The sequence below is a fragment of the Rana temporaria genome, chromosome 2 (assembly GCF_905171775.1).
Source record: "Rana temporaria chromosome 2, aRanTem1.1, whole genome shotgun sequence".
In the NCBI taxonomy this organism is placed as follows: domain Eukaryota; kingdom Metazoa; phylum Chordata; class Amphibia; order Anura; family Ranidae; genus Rana; species Rana temporaria.
The window spans coordinates 302197372-302218601 of NC_053490.1; the positions used below are offsets into that span (position 1 = coordinate 302197372).

The 21230-nt window shown below is 40.7% G+C and overlaps 1 protein-coding gene across 6 annotated transcripts in view; it reads right to left on the reverse strand.

The window, feature by feature from the left end:
• Window positions 1-21230, reverse strand: part of DLGAP3 (DLG associated protein 3) — a 626246-nt gene that overhangs the window by 53361 nt on the left and 551655 nt on the right. For all 6 annotated transcript variants that reach the window (XM_040337299.1, XM_040337293.1, XM_040337294.1 and 3 more), the window contains one exon: window positions 10607-11034. In XM_040337299.1, coding sequence (XP_040193233.1) covers window positions 10607-11034 — 428 coding nt within the window. The remainder of the gene's footprint in view (window positions 1-10606; window positions 11035-21230) is intronic.

Genomic DNA, 21230 nt, shown 5'->3' on the forward strand with positions numbered 1-21230 from the left:
ACACTGCGTAATGAAGGCCTCCATGCCAGAACTCCCAGGCGCACCCCCTTGCTGTCTCTAAAGAATAAGAAGAGTCGACTGCAGTATGCCAAAAGTCATGTGGACAAACCACAGAAGTTTTGGGATTGTGTTCTGTGGACTGATGAAACTGTTTGGGCCCATGGATCAACGCTATGTTTGGAGGAGGAAGAACAAGGCCTATGATGAAAAGAACACCTTGCCTACTGTGAAGCATGGCGGGGGTTCAATCATGCTTTGTGGCTGTTTTGCTTCTGCAGGTACAGGGAAGCTTCAGCGTGTGCAAGGTACCATGAATTCTCTTCAGTACCAGGAGATAGTGGATAACAATGTGATGCAGTCCGTCACAAACCTGAGGCTTGGGAGACGTTGGACCTTTCAACAGGACAATGATCCCAAGCATACCTCCAAGTCCACTAGAGCATGGTTGCAGATTAAAGGCTGGAACATTTTGGAGTGGCCATCGCAGTCACCAGACTTAAATCCGATTGAGAACCTCTGGTGGGACTTAAAGAAAGCAGTTGCAGTGCGCAAGCCTAAGAATGTGACTGAACTGGAGGCTTTTGCCCATGACGAACGGGCGAAGATACCCGTAGATCGCTGCAAGACACTTGTGTCAAGCTATGCTTCAGGTTTAAAAGCTGTTCTAACTGTAAAAGGATGTTGTACTAAGTACTAAGATTGAATGTCACTTGGGGGTTGAATAAAACTGATAATGATGTAAGCACAGAAAAGACATTTGTGGTTATTTTATTATAAATGTTATGTTATATTTATCTGACCTACACGTGCCTCTTTGATTTAATTGTAAGCAGGATGACTGAATGATCAAAATCAATGTCAAACTGGCCAAAACAATCAATATCAGTGGGGGGTTGAATCATTTTGAACACAACTGTATATATATATATATATATATATATATATATATATATATATATATATATATATATATATATATATATATATATATATCTGTATATTTTTTATTATTATTATTATTATTATTATTATTATTAATTGAACAAGATGGACTTGTATCTTTTTTCAACCTGACTAACTATGTAACTACTGTCTTTTAAAAGATGACAGGAAATATATATCCTCCACTGTTGGTAGATTATATCAACCATTTCAGGACAAAAAGTAGAATATGGTCCCCAGGGTCCAAGGACAAGAATTAGTTACAAATAATGAAAACTTGACTACATGAGAAGACTGGTACTTCACAATGAGTGAAGCCTCGTACACACGGCCGAGGAACTCGACGGGCGAAACACATCGTTTTGCTCGTCGAGTTCCTTGTTAGGCTGTCGTGGATCTCGGCGAGCCAAATTTCTCCATTGCCGTCAAGGAAATAGAGAACATGTTCTCTTTTTGGCTCGACGAGATCCTCGACAGTTTCCTCGTCGAAAAGTGTACACGCGACCGGTTTCCTCGGCAAAAAAAAACAAACAACAGCAAGTTTCTTGCTGTTTTTGCCGAGAAACTCGGTCGTGTGTACGAGGCCTAAAAGAGCTACTAATTTGAATATGTGGAATGAAAAACCGTGGCATCCCAAGGGTTGAAGACAGAGAAACAGAGGTTGGAATCAGTGATGCCTCTACTGAAAATAACCAGCAACTGAGGGTAAAAGATAGCATGGGGGAGAAAAGGCTCAACCCAACTGTTAAGTGACCAACCAGAGGTATAAATCTAAAGCGTTTAATATGTCCATTCCTATATAAGCAAATTTTATCCACTATTATGCACGGAGACAGAGATTTGGGCCTACAAACAGAATTAGAAAACATGGGGCAGTTTCTGTAAGAAACTTTAAAACAAAAAGAAGGAGGAGTAGTTTAGAAAGTAAGCAGAGGAGATAAAGGTAGTAAATGTGACCAAGGCAATTCACACATATGTTGATGATATGCTGACTGGCATAATACACTGGTTGAGCATGCTGGGTTTGAGAGTCTACCTTTGCTGGGACAGGGGCAAATATCAGCTCAGACTGAACAGCTAGAATCAAGAAAAAAAAACTGATAAGCCACTGTTAACTTAAAAAGGATACCTACATAAAAGGTACTATTATCTACATTTCTGAGAGACGTAAACACTAAAGAGTCAGTGTTTAGTCATAGGCCACAAGGAACAACCAATTTTCCACAGTAGGAAACCTCCTATGTGAATAATTAAGGATTATGTCATATGGAAATGTAATTACCATAGTCTGTAGGCTAACACACTTCAATTTCACATATTAACACTTCTGCAAACATTCAACAAGCTAATTGACTGACCTGGGGCAAAAACTGGGACAAACAGTTTGATGCATTCACAGTCACGTAAAAATGAACACACAGCGTTTGACATTGAGTTTAAAGCAACCCTTAGAGATTCCTTATATAGCCACTTGCTGCTTTGATATGCAAATGAAAAGCTCTGCGAATAAATGTTTTAAAAAATTAATGTTTTGACCTTTTCAGAATATGGAACACTCTTGTCCTATACAGATCACATATGGAATTTATGTTAATCATTGTAAGTATTTAGTATTTTTTAAAGACGCCGATATACATTTTTCAGTGGCAGAAATCATAATTACTAATGGATCCCTGATCATGGTGTAGCCTGGAGAAACCCTGAGCACACTGGAAATGTCATTGTGAAAATCACAGTGATGATAAGAACGGTCTCTATTGAGATATAAGGCATTGGGGTTGATTTACTAAAGGCAAATAGACTGTGCACTTTTGAAAGTGCAGTTGCACTCTGCAAGTACAGCTGCTCCAGAAATTAGTAATTGAGGAAAAGCTCTGCTGACTTCCATCATCCAATCATGTTCAAGAAAAAATACAGTTTTTTTATTTTGCTTGCGTGATTGGTTGTTCTTTGCAAAGTTAACATTTACCTAATTTACTAAGCTCTAGAGAAACTGCACTTGCAGAGTGCAACTGCACTTTCAAAAGTGCACAGTCTATTTGCCTTTAGTAAATCAACCCCATTGTGAAGATGTAGTAATTTCAGCATATACCAACAGCAGGAGGTGGCGCTATTTTCAACAATAAATGCAGACAAATATTGTATTATAAAAGATTTATGGAACTAAAAGACAACTTCTTTCTGAATATCCTGCATTAACATGTAAGGAACCCAGCACTGAGGGCAGTTCTAAGACACTGATGTGAATATAGGTTTACAATCTAGTGTCAGCAGGTAAATGTGTGGAAGTCAAGAGGACTAATTTACTAAAGACAAATAGGCTGTTCCTTTGCAAGGGAAGTTGTACTTTGGAAATAAATTTGCACCAGAGCTTGAGTGTATGATGTAATACTGTGATGTGTCATTTTTATGAGTCATTGGGTATTTCTTGCAAAATGAAACTGCACCTAATTTACAAAGTTTAGAGGTAAATTTCCTTGCAGAGTGCAACTTCTCTTACTAAATCAACAGTCTATTTGCCTAATCCAGGCATAATTTTAGTGTAACTCAGTGTCCTTTACCCAGATTCATTGAAAAACAATCACTATCTTTTTATGTAAATCCGTTAGTTTATTATGGGTACAAGAATCTAATTTCTTATGAAAATTAACAGAGAGATATGATTATAATTTGGATTTAGGCTTTATTTAAAAGGTAACTCAATATTTCTGAACAAATATATATCAAAGGAAAATAAAAATAACATATACAATTGTTACACAAGCCTTAAGCCTCGTACACATGATCAGTTTTCCCCGACGGGAAAACTGTGAGGAAAGCTTTTGGCCAGGAATCCCGGCCGTGTGTATGCTCCTCACAGTTTTTCCGACGGGAAAACTGCCCAAAAACCGCCGGACAAAAAAAGAAAACCAGTTCTCTTTTTTCCACCGGAAAATCCGGCGGACTTTTGTCTGGCGTTTTTTGGCAGTTTTGCTATAGGAAAAACTGCGATGGAGCATACACACGGCCGGGATTCCCGGCCAATGATCCATCGCAGTTTTCTTGTCGGGAAAACCGGCCGTGTGTAGGGGGAAAGACTGAACCAAGCAGGTTCTCGGCTTTCCCCTCTAGGATTTCCGACGGGAACTTTTCCAGTCGGAAATCCCATACGTGTGTATGAGGCAATATTGTGATTTAATAATTAAAAATTTGATATCAAAATAATAATATAAATAGCAATCAAAGCATTACAGGAAATGGTGGAAACGTGCTCACTTTTATTGGAAGAATTATTCAAATGGCACGTCGCTGTAATGTCTTGTCTCAAAGATTGCTCTATAAACAGGGTAACAAACCCGGCCAGTAGGTCAGTGCTACTCAGCAACGCAAGATAGCTTACAGGATCCACCACATTGTAGACACTTTGGGTAAGACCCATTCTAAAAACAAAGTCATTGCCCATCATTTCCAACACTTTTATAGTGATTTATACAATCTCCAGCCCGGGAACTTGGATCCCGCATTGTCTACTAAGCAGTCTGCCCTAATTCAAGACTTGTCCTTTTGTCTTGTCAGTTGCTGACTCCTAGGCTCTGGAGGCTCCCTTGTCATCTGAGAAATTTGTGGCGGCACTCAAAGCCACAAAACCAAGCAAGAGCCCAGGCCCAGATGGCTTCACGGCCCTTTATTATAAGAGCTGTTTAGGCCTACTAGCACCAAGCTTTATTAGAGCTTTCAATTAGTTTCCCACCAATTCCTGCTGATCAGAGAGGCTACTGGAAGCTTATGTATCAGTTATTCCCAAGGAATGGGAAGATTCCACTAATGTCACTAACTACCATCCAATCTCCCTTCTTAACCCCCCTGGCGGTATTCCCGAGTGTGGCTCGGGGTGAATTTTCCAAAAGCAGCAACCCATTCTCGGGATCGCATCGCAGGATCCAGGCAAATTTGCTTACCTTGTCCCCAGGATCCTTTCCTCCCACTGTGTGTGCAAATGTGGTGTCCTCCACTTGATTCATCACAGTGCCAAGCTCCGTTCAGTGTGAGCGTTGTGATGCACGGGGACGGAGCCTGGCACCAAATTCAAAAAGTTAAAAACATACAGTACACTGTAATCTTACAGATTACATTACTGTATCAAATTATTTAATCTCACTTCCCACCAATTCCTGCTGATCAGAGAGGCTACTGGAAGCTTATGTATCAGTTATTCTCAAGGAATGGAAATATTCCACTAATGTCACTAACTACCATCCAATCTCCCTTCTTAACCCCCCTGGCGGTATTCCCGAGTGTGGCTCGGGGTGAATTTTCCAAAAGCAGCAACCCATTCTTGGGATCGCATCGCAGGATCCAGGCAAATTTGCTTACCTTGACCCCAGGATCCTGTCCTCACACTGTGTGTGCGAGTGGTGTCCTCCACTCGATTCATCACAGTGCCAAGCTCCGTTCAGTGTGAGCGTTGTGATGTACGGGGACGGAGCCAGGCACCAAATTCAAAAAGTTAAAAACATACAGTACACTGTAATCTTACAGATTACAGATTACATTACTGTATCAAATTATTTAATCTCCCTTTTGTCTCTAGTGCTTTTTCCAGTGCCCTGCATGTAGTTTTATATTATATACTACTGTTCTTTCTGCCTGGAAACTTGAGATTATCCATAGCAACCAAAAGGGGGGGCCCTGTATGTCAAAAGCGGTTTTAGACCAGCTAGAAAACAGCGATAATAAATTAGAATCACTTGCAGAATTGAGCAATAGTGAATTGTGGGAAAATTCCTAATCAAACACTGAAAGTAATGACAGCGACAATTCTGCAACTGAGCAAATTTCAGTGTTTTTGATTTGATTACATTATTGAATAATTTTATTATTATTATATTAGTATTTATTATAATTATTTATAGTTATTTATAGTTATTTATAGTTATTTATAGTTATTTATTATATTATAATTATAATTATAATTATAATTTATGATTTTGTGTTTTAAACTTTATTGAATAATTTTATTATTATTATATTAGTATTTATTATAATTATTTATAGTTATTTATAGTTATTTATAGTTATTTATAGTTATTTATTATATTATAATTATAATTATAATTATAATTTATGATTTTGTGTTTTAAACTTTATCATACCCGGAATGTCTACTAGACTCTTGTTTGAACAGATTTAAGTGTGTTATTCCTAAGAATTACAGGCCTACAATATAAAACGCCAAATTTCCATGCGAAACAATGTACAGCTTTCAGCATCACAAACCTGACATATTCCTACCGCCTGGGAGGTTAACGTGGACATAAAGGTCTTTGCCAAAATCAATGCAATTCGTTGATCCTACCATGTGCCTGCCAGAGTTGGCCTGGACCAGGTGGGATTTGTCCCTGGAAGGGATGCCAAGGACAACACACCCAAAGCATTGAAATTACATCACTGGCTTACTTCCACCCAGCAGGAGGGCTTTTTCCTGGCAATGGATGCAGGGAAGGCGTTCGACAGAGTGGCCTGGGATTATATGGACGTTGTCCTGAGCTCAATATGGCTCAGACCTTATATGAGGGTCTTTATCCTGTCACTATATGCTAACCCTAGAGCTAAAGTCAAAGTTAATGGATGCCCTCTCCATCCATAACAGAACCAGACAGAAATGCCCCCTCTCTCCCCTGCTCTATATCCTCACACTTAAATCCCTCCTCCACTGTATTCTGGCCAACCCAGATATCGAGGGCATACGGGTGTGTGAACAGGAATTTAAGATTGCAGCTTTTGGGGACAACGGTCTCCTCTTTCTCTCCTCTCTGCTATCGTCTTTAACTATTCATTTGCAAGTCCTGAAACACTTACAATTACTATCAAATAAAAAATCAACTACTCTAAATCGTTTGCATTAAATGTGTCCTTACCCTCAGCTCTGGCTAACCAATGCCAACATAACACCCCCTTTCGGTGGAAAGTGGATGCCATTCAGTACCTGGGTATCCAACTCCCCGCTGTTCTCTCAGACCTTTACAGTAAAAACTTTTTGGCCGAACTGCAGAGTATACAGCAGGATATCTAGAAGTGGGACAAATCAACTATCTCCTGGTTTGGGCAATCATACATTCTTAAGATGACAATTCTTCCACATCTGCTGTATAAAATCCAAACATTAACAATACTCTTGCAGCTCTCCTTTTTTAGGCTGTACAAGTCCATAAATAGGTCCTTCCTTTGGCACAATAAACCTGATAGGATAAGTTGGACAAAGCTAGTGCTGCCTAAAGCCTGTGGGGGAATTGCGTTAAAAAGCGTTAATAGTTGACTGGAAAGTACATATCCGACATAAAAACTGAGTGATCCTAGATAATCTGGTCTCAAATTCTGATTTACGTTATGTCCCTTGGCTTCACAAGGAACATGTGCCTTCCTCTGCTTTGACACATCCCCTTATCGGATCCACTCTTCACTCAATTAAAAGGGCTAGTTCCACACACGCGATCTCTGCTATATTTTGCCCCATCACCCCAGTCAAGGACAACCCCGATTTTCCACCAGGCTTATCCAGGGCCTTTGTGAAGACAGAATGGCCGTATTCAGAGATGCTGGCCAAACACTTTTTCTGTAGAGGCCGGTTTATGTTACAAACTGAACTTGAGGATCTTTTCAATACGGGCTTGTTTCCGTTTTGGTCCTATATGCAACTTAAACACCTTTTAGATGATCCGTCTCACATAGAAGGCTTTACCAAGTACCCCTACAGTTCTAAAGTCATTATGCTCTTACTCAACCCTGCAGAACCATGTTATCTCAGCGCTTTATGCTTCATTGTTTGGGGAAACCTCAACAATTCTACATTCTGAACATGCCTACTGGGAATCTGCACTGGGAACAGAGACAGATGAGGATGGTTGGGATTGTATCAATCTCTATATTCACAAAGGATCCTTGAATGTCTCTGTACAGGAAAATGGCTATAAACTAAAAACACGCTGGTATAGAACTCCAGACCTGATTCATAAATTCTCACATTCAGTTTTGGATCAATGCTGGTAATGTGGCAGAGAGACACACTTGGTGGGGCTGCCCGTTACTCCAGCCTTTCTGGCATAAGGTACATGATGTGATAACAAAGGTGCACTCTCTTATGCTGGAGTACACCCTGGCACAGTATCTTCTAAACCTGTCTAAAATCCCTAAAAAAGGGTACTACAAATTGGTTGCGATGCTCATGGACAACGCTGCTAGAATGTGTGTACCTGTTCATTGGCGGTCCACATCCCCACCTTCAAATTAACGAAATTAACTGTATTGCAGAGATGGAGGAGCTGATCTATTTCTCATTAGATAAAATATGAAATGAACTATTGGATGTAATATGTGGTCTGTTTCATACTTTTCAGTTGTACAGACCACAAAGCAAGAAAAAGTACAGATATGTATGTTTCCTAATTTACAAAGTACATGAATCTTCACAACATCCTCACCAACTCTTCCCCTATAGTTCACTTGCTAAAAACCAACAGCAGTTTCCACAGGTGACCAGAAGTTGGTCACCCCCATGCACTGGTCTATGAGTGCCCCGGTGGGCATTTGAACCTATAAATGACCTAGCAGTTTCATAATAATTTCAACTCCAGTCAAACCTTTTTTTTAGTTTTAGATATCTTTGGAAACAAGTTATAAACAGTTATGCCAGATTTGTATTGCTTTCCTTAACCCCACTGGGAAGAATTTACCAAATGTCCTGCTACTTTAAATGCAAGAGAAGAAATAGTGAAAGTGGTTGTCACTGAGACAGGAAGAGACAGATGTAATAAATACCTGACAGAGGTTCAAAACCTTCCCCATTTTACTAAAAAATAAATGTTTTGTTGCAATTTCTGTTCTAAATTGAGAAATTGCACATCACTTGCTGTCCAGACAGAAAGTTAAAGTGGTTGTTAACCCACTTATATAAAAACATCCCATCTGCACTGTAATAAACCATTGTCCCTGTCCCTGTCCCTGTGCTAGGTAAAAACTATGCTTATCTGTATGCATATCAGCGTGGCTCCCGCTGACATCAGCCGGGGTGGAGATTGTGAAAGCAGAGTCAGCTGAGCACTGGGAGCCATGCTGTTATACATACAGATAAGTATATTTTTTACCTAACACAGGCACATGGGCATTTACTGGTATATTAAAGCGCAAATGGGAGTTTATTTAATGAATAATGAGAGCAGCAGTAGTGGGGGGGAGTGGGGGGGGTTACTGACATGCAGAGAGGGGAGTGGGGGAAAGAGGCCAGAGGAGACACAGGATAGCAGGCTGCAGATGACGGAGGCACACACATGGACCACGGTATCAGGGGCTCAGCAGCCATGATTATCGTGGTCTGTTTGCAGAGGTTAAAGTGGAGGTCCACCCTAAAAAAAAATGTTACCAAAATTCTACAAAAAAATAGATTTTTTTTTTTTACTTATCAGAAATTGCGGTTGCTATGCGGATCTTCCTAATCCCCCCTTTTCCTAGTCCATGGCTGGTCTTCATCCTTGTGTTGTCTTATGGGGAATGGTGCGCGCTGTCTTCTGGGAACTGTGTGTATCCACGAGAGCAGCCGCCCATTCATACAGCGTTGTGAGACTCGCGCATGAGCAGTAGGACACAGGCAGTGAAGCCGCAAGGCTCCATGGCCTGTTTCCCTTAGTGAGCATGGCGGCGCCGGGACCTGCAACGATGGAGGGATCGGCCTTGGGGAGCCAACATCGTGGGCGCAGAGGACAGGTAAGTGTCCTTATTAAAAGTCAGCAGCTACAGTGTTTGTAGCTGCTGACTTTAAAAAAAAAATTGCGGGTGGAACCCTGCTTTAACAAACGTTTTAAGGGAATATTTTCAATGGGGACAGAGACACCAATTAATCCCAACAGAGGTGCTAACTAACTCTTCCCTATTCTTTTCAAACTAAAATAGAATGTTTTAGCACAAGTTGGGCTTAAAAGTGATTGTAAACATCAGACATGAAATATGAATACATTATTTCCTTCTATAGTGTGTACTTGCCTCAACTAATGCCCCGTACACACAATTGGACATTCCGACAACAAAACCGTGGATTTTTTTCCGAAGGATTGTTGGCTCAAACTTGTTTTGCATACACATGGTCACACAAATGTTGTCGGAAATTCCGATCGCCATGAACACGTTCAATGATTCCGAGCATGCATCGAATTGATTCTGAGCCTCCATGGAAGTCTATGATAAAGCTAGCTTGAAGCACCTGAAGCTTTTAATTCAGCTTTAGCTTTGCTTTGTTTTGGAGAAATTGCAAGTATGAGATATCCACACACCCATCTGCCCAGCTTCATTAAAGCTTCAAAAAAGCATCACTGATGAACCACCGAAGCATCACCAAAGCATCATCAAAACACCACCAAAGCATCATTGAAGCACCACCGAAAACACAACAAAAAGCATGTTGAAGCGGTAATGTGTGTTTAAATCAAAGAAAGTGTAAACAAGCCCCTAGTGTCATTCCTGTCTGCTGCTTTGTACCTCTGCTATCAGCATGAATCACTTCTGACAAGTTTTCCAGACATCAAGAGGAGAAAAAACTTTACTGGGGAGGGACCTCCAGCTTATTGACAGCCTCAGCTTTGTTCCTGTGTGTTGTGTGAAAGGGGGTGTGTTTGGACAACAATATAACAGAACTTACTTTCTTCTGGTATGTCATATTCTTCTGCGTCTCTCTCCATTTGTTGACACCATCCTTCCATCCTTTCCACTTCTGCCTGCAACATCTTAATGAACCACTCCCCATCACGATGACAAGGAGATGCTCTTCCAGAGTCTGGCAGGCTGCGAGTAGCTCTATCAATCCAGGATTCTTGACGAGCTTCTTCTGCTGTATCATACTGCATTTGATAGTCCTCTCTGTATGCCCACTGGCCCTGTGTGTGCACTGTCTTATACACTGAATACTGCTGGCTGGTGTCTGAGGGCTCAGAGGAATGACGCTGAAATGAACAGCCAAATTGCAGGCCCTTGTCTTCAGTGGGAACAGTTAGTCCTGGGAAGCCTTCAAGCTCTAAGTCAGCTTGCACTCCTGCTGTCACACTGTTAGAACGCTTAAACCTGGCTTTCCTGGTGATAAATAAAACAGAAGTTAGGCAAATATAAGTTCAAAATTATTTTTAAGGCACTTGTTATCCTTTCGGAAATTTCTAAATTGTAATCCACCTACTTAATAAGGCACATCAATGAAATATCTACTTCAAGTTCAGCAGTTGTGCTTTTGTCGTTGAATTACAAAATACATAAGCTATTGATTTTCTTATTAGGTCAATTTTACTAGTAAAATCAGAAAAACAAGGGGAACAAGAAGACATGAGATAAATTTCACTCTATAATGCAAAAGAAAATTCTTCGTATGACTTTCTCTACAAATCCTTTCTTTACTGATTCGGGGATATTGCATGCTCTTTATGTTTGTAAAAGGCTTAGCTGAGACCTGCCTGGTTGAGCTGGCTGCATACAGTAGACGAAGCTTAACCAAATATTATCTCAAATGTATGCATTCTTTTTACAGAGTTCCACATCTGATAATGTTTTCTCAACATTTGTATGAGCATATAGGGTAGAGATTACTGGCTTTCAGTGTCAGAAGATAGACATCGGTATATTTACATTTGCATGGCATTACTGTAAGAATTTGGCTCAATGGCTGCTAGCGCAGCATAGAATAGCATTGAGATCATGCATTAGGAAGTTAGTTTATTTGTTAAGCGTTAAGGTTTAGGCAGTTGAAGTAAAACTAAAGCAGCTGTGTATTTCCAAAATGGCAGAAATCCATCATATGGAAGATTTAACAGCAACGCTATAGCATAGAGATGAAATTTTTCTCAAAATGTGGTATTAATGGACAGTATATGTACACTCTGAGGAATATAAGTAGCTCTTGATGGGTAGCCACTAAATGTACCCCACAGAAATCGACTGCAGCAACCATGTTTAACATTTATATTTTTTGCCATACTCTCTTTCCAAGTACTCTCTTTTTACTATGTCTACACCCCCTCTCTTCTTTTCCATTCTACCTCACTATAGATACTCCCTCTTGTCAATTTTTACCTAGTGAGCTATATTTAAAGGAAAACTGTATGAGAACCTGTCGCTGAGATGATACACAGGTGCACTTGTCTTGTCCCTTCCTTGTCTGGACTGACTCTACATCTGGTTTGTAACTAGCATTTAGGCTCCATTCACACTAATGCGTTTTTTGATGCATTTTGCAGAAATGCAGGGAATTTTTTTTAAATGGTTTCCTATGGAACATGTTCACATGAATGCTTTTTTGTGCCTCTGCATTTTTGGAAAGGGTCTGGGACTTTTTTCCCGCAAAAAGCAGCGTTTTGCATGTGTAGCGGGATCACCTTTATTATGTGAAATAAAAAAATACCATCTGATGATCAAGAAGGATCTCAGCTCCCTCATGTGGCCGAATTGCATTGTAGCCACCTGCTGCTTACTTTTGTCCTGATACTGCAGAGAATGTTGGGAAATTGAGTGCAGGGAGAAAAGAGACTCTATTTGCCCTGGCTTGTTATAGACTGCATTAACCAGAGAGCAACTGTTCAATCACAGAGCGTTTTGCTCGCCGCACGGCCTGCTGGGAGAGGTATTTTAAGGGAGAGGACGTGTTTGGCACGCTCTCTCTGGAGCGCTTCTTCAACTCAGGAGGACACCTGTGCGAGGTGCCTTCCCGGAAGTCTAGGCTGGGATTGCGGCATATCTACGCCCGGGCGGAGCGCCATTGAGAAGGAGAGACAGAACCTCTGACGGAGTGATCGGACGGGACTCCAGTACCCCTGTGACTTGTCTGAGAACCGGAGGCTGTCATCTTGAAGGACTGCAATCGGAGATCATGGACAGAGTGATCCTGTAGGAAAAGGCCTGAACTGTTTGGGTGAGACGGGCACCTGCCCAAGCATACTGACTGCCTTGCAGGAGGGTGGATTGTTGATATTCATCACTGTGATTTGACTGTTCAGGAAATTTCCACCAGTTATTATTTCCCTCTTGGATTACAAATTGTTTTTTTTTCTTTGCGCGCCAATGCATGCCAACGCATATGTGCACGAACTGTTAAGATAACGTATCTCGAGGTTTGGCCTGGCCTGTGAGTATTGTTAGTAGTGAGAGCTGGGTGAGGCTTGGCAAGGAGGTACTTCAGTGTGGATGCCTTATTGAGGGAATCCCCTTGCTGCGTGCTTACACAGGTCTGCATAGCCATTATAAATTAAAGTGTATTTATTTGTTATTTCTGTTTCTGACTCTTGCAAGGCTCTTATCGTTTTACCTGTATTTCTTTTGCTTTATCCTACCAAGTAAAGAGTTACATTGGTTAAGCTGAAAGTTGTGTACAGTCTCTCTATCATCCTGCAGGATCCATTAAACTCAAGGTAACCTTTAATTTACATAATTTACTGTGGTGTGACAGGAATTGTGCCCTCTCACAATTTATTGGGGTCCACAATTTCTACTATACCAGTTGTGCCAAGGGAAGGTTTTGAGCCAAATTCAGGGGTTGACCGCCAGAGCGTAGACCCAAAACAAACCAGCAGCTCCTTCGGGGGTAGTGCTACACATGTAATAGAATTCAATGGACCCGCATCCAAAACGCAAGTACCGCATTTTTGCTGAGATTTGCGTTTTTTTTTAACCTGTTTATAGCTGGTTGTTAAAGGAAATGTAAAAAACAATTTTTATAAAAAAACGCAACGCAAACCGTAACATCGCGGTAAACACGCGGTAAAAACGTGTGTCGAAAAACGCAGCTAACACCGCAAAAAACACTGCAAAAATGCTCAAAAGCAACATACATTGGTGTGAATCGAGCCTTAATGCTTATACTGTCATTATGTTGTATATGTATCATTACAATATTAGAAAGGTCATTGAACAGTATATATATCTATACAATGTACCCCTTATACCTAAAAAAAAAATGACAAAATAGAGTAATGGAGAATTCCCTTCACCTCCATAGCCAAAAAGTGAGAGAAAATTGTGAGGGTATTCCTGGTTGTAACCAGGATTATCAGAATGAATGTTAGGATCGGAAGATTTCCCCTCTATTCTTCTTCTAGTGATAACCCATTGTTTGGGATTTTCTTTCACTTTTACTCTTGGTGAAACGGTAAACTGTATAAATAGAGAGTGAATATACCTAATGGGGACACATACAACAATAAAAACTTGACAGCTGTTCTAATCCTTATCCACTTTATCCAAACCTAAAAACAGTTTGACTTTAGATTTACATTTTAAGGGGTCTCTTTATGAAAAATTTGCAGAGCCGTTCATCTAGCAAATCTGCATCTAGTGGCCATGAGGCTGGATTCACAGCCATGCATTTTTAGTGCTTTTTGCATTTTGCAGATTTGCGCTACAGTCCATCTAACGTGGTTTCCTATGGGTCAGGTTCTCTAGTGCAAATCTGCAAAATGCAAAAAGCACTAAAAATGCATAGGTGTGAATCCAGCCTGAAGGAGTACTTTGTGGCTTCCTCCAAATTCCGGAGAAGCCAATATTCCCCCTTTCACTGCCCAGCCAGGAGTCCAGGTGGACACGGACAATTTTTCCCCAATTAATTTTTTTGATTTATTTTTTACTGAGGAACTGCTATCTAGCATTGTGGCCCAGTGCAACTTATATGCCCAACAATTTATTGCCAACAATCCAACATCTTCGTATGCCCGTCCCTTCCAGTGGAGAGACCTAACAGTGGAGGAGTTTAGTTTTTTTTTAGGCCTCACATTTTGCATGGAACTCAACCCAAAAAATGAAAAGCATTCCTTTTGGTTAAAACGCCCCATTTACCATATGCCAATCTTCTCTGCAACAATGCCCAGAACCAGATACTTCATGATCATGAGGTTCCTCCACTTCAATGATGCCTTCCCGAAATCACCCAAATTTTGACAGGTTTTTCAAAATTCGCCCCTTATTAAATTATTTTTCGGAATTATTCCCCCAGTTATATACCCCAGAACAACACATATGTGTAGATGATGTAGATGAGTCCCTTGTTAAATTTTGTGGCCGACTTAAAATAAAGCAGTTTATCCCCAGCAAAAGGGCCCGCTATGGGGTGAAGGTTTACAAACGATGTGAACGAGCCACAGGGTACCTGTATTCCTTCTTGGTCTACGAAGGGAAGGACACCCAGCTGCATCCCCCCAATTGCCCAGACTACTTGGGATCAAGTGGAAAAGTTGTTTGGCAACTTATCAACCCCCTACTGGATAAAGGCTACTACTTGTACGTCGATAACTTTTACACCTCTCTTCCCCTGTTCCACAACCTTCATCGGAAGCAGACCCCAGCATGTGGCATGGTAAGAAAGAACAGGAAAGGCTTTCCTCAAAGCCTTGTGAATAAAAAGCTGAGGAAAGGGGAATCTTTTTATAGTTGGCCCCCCTACTCTTGTCACTGTCCCCCCATGTGCCCCCCCCTAAAAATGAAAGCGGGAGACGTCACTGAAAATGTTTGATTTATCATCACTCTGGCAATGATTATAAGGGCAGAGAGAAAGGGAGGGTAGACCAACAGCAATAACACCTTGACAGGTTTTTAAAACTTCCCACTCTATGCACTCTAAAATAGAAGTGGCTTTACATAAACTATGAATTATGTACTCCAGCCTACTACTTTTATTGTCCTAGCTCTGTAACCATACGTTTTGTTGCTGCTGCAATGTACATATATTACATTTGACAAAGACATGCATTTTCACGTGCTTACATTATAATTATTCAATCCATTTTCTCTGATCTGATGTTACATTTTTTTATCAATTTTTATGCAAATTTGCTATATGGTGCAAATAGCAAACAAACCTTTAAACTATTTATGAAGCTTGCACAGCAAATATGTTGAGTCAGGAAGATTTCTTCAGTGAAATATATAGAAATAAATGATTTATTGTATAATACATTAAATCAATTTACCCCTCTGGTTTTAGTTTATTGACAGAAACTAAAAAAGCTAAAAAAAATAAGATTGGGCAAATGTTGCATACAGGCCCGGACTGGCCATAGGGCATACCGGGCAAATGCCCGGTGGGCCGCGGCGGCCCGCGGGCCGGTAGCGGCCCGCGAATGGCCCTTGGCGGCCCGCATGTCACTTCTACCCAGAGGTGTACCAAGGCCCTTGGGGCGGACTGGGCTGGGTTGCAAGAATGCATTTGCCCCCTGGGCTGCTCTAATGTCCTGCAAAAAAGGCCACTGAGCTGGCCGAGTGCACCACCTGCCACAAGTTGTGGATTGTCCACTGGCCACGTCACCTGCCATGTCACCTGGCACACTAAGATGGGGTAAGTGTCATTCAGACAGCGAGTGGGTGGAGGGTGTATCACAGTGGCTGCATTTGATGGGACAAAGTGGCTGCATTTGATGGGACAAAGTGACTGCATTTGATGGGGCACAGTGGCTGCATTTGATGGGAAAAAGTGGCTGCATTTGATGGGGCACAGTGGCTGCATTTGATGGGGCACAGTGGCTGCATTTGATGGGGCATAGTGGCTGCATTTGATGGGGCACAGTGGCTGCATTTGATGGGGCACAGTGGCTGCATTTGCTGGGGTACAGTGGCTGCATTTGATGGGGCACAGTGGCTGCATTTGATGGGGCACAGTGGCTGCATATAATGGGGCACAGTGACTGCATTTGATGTTTTTGTTCAGTTTGATTGCTTCCCCCCAAAAAAATGTTGAGCACCAGTGTGAGCCAAAAGGCTTGCACTCACAGATACTCCACTGAAAAGTTATCAATTCTCATGTCACTTTTCAGAGGCATTTGACAGACAGTAAGGAGGTGATGCCTAATTTCCTCCCTGCCTGTTTTAACCTCAGCCAGTCCCTCCAGATATTTCACTTTGTACTCCACCTTATTTTCATTACTCTTTATAGGTATTAGATGTTCTCTCACCTTATTCTTTGCACATCTAATACATAATGAGAGTTCTGGAAATAAGGTGGAGTTCAAAGTGAATTTCTAAACCTAAGTTGAGAACCCCTTTCAAAAGATTTGAGGATATTATTAAACTCAGAGACTGGTGGACTTAGGCCATCATAAATAGATTGAAATTCTGCCAGTTCAGCAGAAATTTAAATCTATCAATGTGCAGACTGGTTATACAGACTCCGATCTATCAACTGACTTCAGTACAACAATGGGAAATGTCGAACGATTTCTCTCTGTTCCAGCAATGTGGAGTGATTTCTCTCTCTGTGCCACAAATGTGGAGCAGTCTCTCTCTCTGTGCGGGCATCCCATCATTAACCCCCGCCGCGTGCCCCCCCCCCCCCCCGGGCTGCTCAGTCTAAAATGCCCGGGTCTATTTTTTGTCCCAGTCCGGGCCTGGTTGCATATTGTGTTAATTTCACCTTACATTACAAAGGAAGCTATATACAATAACAGCAGCTGTAGTCTAACTCAAACCCAAAAGAGATCTTCATATACTGTACATGAATTGCAATAAGCACTGTAACTGAACTGACCACATATGGTGCTTTGCAGAAGTATTCAATTGTCTTTGACTATTCCACAAAAGTAGACAATGAAGAATGAAATGCGATTTACTGTATTTATTGGCGTATAACACTCACTTTTTCGCCCTGCAAATCGTTTGCAAATAGTGTGTGTGTGTGTTATACGGTGATACAGCGAGAATCTCCTGTTTCCTCCACCTCTCCTTCTCTTCCTTCCTCCAGTACATTTTTATTACACACATATCCTATGTAAACCAAAGACTGTTAAAACTCGAAACCAGCTTTTCCAATTCCATAGAATTTCAAATAGGAATAACTTTGAAAATGAATCAACTCTTCCATTAATCTGATTCCAACAACCTCTCTAAACCATTCCAAAATATCATCATTATTTTATAATGCCCAGCATGTTATCTATATATATAAAACTCAACGTGTGTGTGTATGTATGTTCCAGCATCACGTCCAAACGGCTAAAGATATTAACATGAAACTTGGCACACATGTTACTTATATGTCAGCAACAAACATAGGATAGGTGGTTTAACCCTTACCCACCCCCATTTGCCATGGTCGGGGTTTTCCTTTAAAGTCCCATTCAACTCTATGGGAAATACATGTTACTTCATAACTTCCAAACGGCTGTAGATATTTCGATAACACTTGGTCACATGTTACTTATATGTTCAACTATAGGATAGTTAATTTATCCCTTAACTACCCCCATTTGTGAGGGTCGGGGTTTTTGTTTAAAGTCCCATGCAAATCAATGGGAAATGTATGTTCCCACATAACTTCTGTACGCCTGGAGATATTTCAATAATACCTGGTACACATATTACTTATATGCCAAATAAAAATATATGACAGTTAAATTAACCCTTACCTACACCCTTATATAAAAGATGGGTATATTTATATTACTATGATTTTCCTCCCCAAAAGGTTAAGATAGGAAGACCGGGCAACGCCGGGTATTCAGCTAGTATGTTATAAAATTGACAATTTCTTTCATCTCATGGATGATTTTTTTTTTTTTTTTTTATCATTCCCTATTACTTGTTTCTGTGGTTATTACCTTACTTACTCTGTCATTGTGTTTTGGTAGTCAGCCTTCAAGAAGCAGGATTGACTGCTTAGATATACTTTAATTTTTCAGCAACAGACATAACAATACTCTGAAATATGGTCATAGTATAGAATATTGTTTTTATAACTCAACTCTGATTGACACTTAATTTAACTTTAACTTTAATTTTAGCACTATTTTTGAAAGTTCCTTTGTCTTCATGATGCTGTTGGTTTAGACATATTTTTAAAGCTGAACTCCAGGCAAACAGTTAAATATGCAAATTAAATAAATCAATCAAACCTGTTTTACCTGCCAAATGAGTTGTACTTTTGTCCGTCCAGTCCAAAGAGTTGCACAGTTAAGCCCCATAGCACAGCTCTGTCTATAGCAGGGGAGGACACCTGAAAATTCTCTTTACTGAAAATTCACTTTCACCTACATATTCTCTTTCCCACTCAAACCCTGTGTATACCTCTTTGGCTCCTTGTGCTGCTTACCCTACCCCTCTTTGAGCTCTGCTGTACAAACTTTAAACTGCAAGGCTGAAACCAGATCAAGTTTAGCTCTTTAGCTGCATTTATTTTAAGGTCATGTGACACTTACATTGCACACTGCTGAACTACATTCAACTAATTAAAGGGATTGTAAAGGAAATTTTTATATTTTTTAAAAATAACAAACATGTTATACTTACCTCCACTGTGCAGCTAGTTTTGCACAGTGTGGCCCCGATCCATGTCTTCTGGGGTCCCTTGGTGGCTGTCTTTGGTCCTCCCTGCAAGAACTCCACACATTCATGCGAGCTTCCTCGCATTGTGTGGAGTCCTTGCGGGTGCGCTCCCGTGATACAGCGAGCGGCCATAGCCGCTCACTGTATCACTTGGCCCCGCCCCCCAGCTCGCCGCATCATTGGTTGTGATTGACAGCAGCGCGAGTCAATGGCTGCGCTGCTTCAATCGACCAATGAAGGAGCCATGAAACTGACCAAGATGACAGCGTGTTCACGTCGCGGGACTTTCGAGGGGTCAGGTAAGTAAACGTGGGGTGCTGGGGTGGCCGGTATTGTTGGAAGTTTTTTCACCTTAATGCATAGAATGCATTAAGGTGAAAAAACTTTTACCTTTACAACCCCTTTAAGTAGCTTTTGAAGGCACAGGATTTTTTATTATTTTGGATTTCATAGTAAAGAGGGGGAGTACTTACTGCATGGAACTAAGACTTTTAATGTATTATTATTATTATTATTATTATTATTATTATTATTGGAAGATAATATTGTTTTTTTTTGTTTTTTTTTTTGTTACTTTGACATTATACAATAAGGTAAAGAGATCAGTAAGAAATTCCCAGTGAAATAATTTTAATTCAGGGTTGTACTGAAATTTAAGTCCACAAAAGATGAATATAGAAGGCACTATAACAATCTAAAATATCCCAAAGTGGTTTCAGAAGGACAGGGGGCATTGAAGACCTTGACTGTAAGGATAGATTAGCTGAACTGTGTTTAATCACCCATGAGAAGAATAGGGGTAAGTTCTCAGTTTAGTCCAAACACAGGATCAGACCAAATTTTGCTTATTTAAGCACTTCTCTGAACGTCGGGCTCTTAGTTTGTTCAGCAAGAGCTAAACAACATATATAGTAGCGTTTTTCTACTGCTACTTTATATGACAGCTTCCTTCTTGAACTTTCAATGGTTGAAAGGAAACAGCAAGTGCCTGCACTCTCCTCTTGTGCACATCCCTGAATCAAGATTGGGCTCAGATTTCTTTATCTTAGAGCCCTTTCACACTGACAGCTCCCCAGAGTCAGCGGTCATTTTAGAGATGCATTTCGGATGCTATTGGTGTGCTTTTAACCCCTGCTAGCGGCCAAATAGAGGGTTAATAGCACCCCAAATGTCGAGGTGCTTTATAGGCACTTCGGGGTTGCTGCCCATTGATTTCAATGGGCAGGGGTGCTTTAGATCGGTGTATATACCACTCTTAAAGCACCTCAAAGAAGCTGCTTTCAGGACTTTTTTTTAAGCCCTGCCAGTGCAGTGCCCCAGTGTAAAAGCACTCTGGCTTTTTAAACTGGGATTCCAGGTAAGGCATTTTTCAGGCGCTTTATAGGCGCTATTTTTAGCACTAAAGCACCTGAAAAATGCCTCCAGTGTGAAATGGGTCTGAATGCATAAAATGCATTAAGGTAAAAAATGTGTACCTTTAGAACAACTGTAAGGTTTCAGTGCACCTATATTAATTCAGTCTGGCCTTCACTGAAATTCTGAGAATCCAGGGTTAATATTCAGCATTTGTAAGACAGGTCTGATACTTTCTTTCCCAGCATCCTCAGGGTGATTTGTTGCCATAGTAACTCATGCCAGAGGTGTGCTTTGAGAATAGTGCATCAAATGGACATTGTTAGAAAAGTACCCCATGGAGACAGACAGTTACAAAGAACTCTGCAGTATATCACCGTCAGCTCTTATCATTGTCATTCATTATCTCTGTATTTGTATTCCCCTATACAGAGTTCCCTTTACATCCCCCTTTTATTGGAATCCAACTGCAAAAGAAATGCCTGCATTATATAACATTATATTTTATATCCTCTTACATGGAGTTATTTTGCTTTACACCAAGGTACCTCGAACTGCTTGTTATTAAAGCTCTCTGTTCTACAACTGTAAGCATGCTATTATACTTCCCTGTGTGTCCTTAGAAAAAGTTT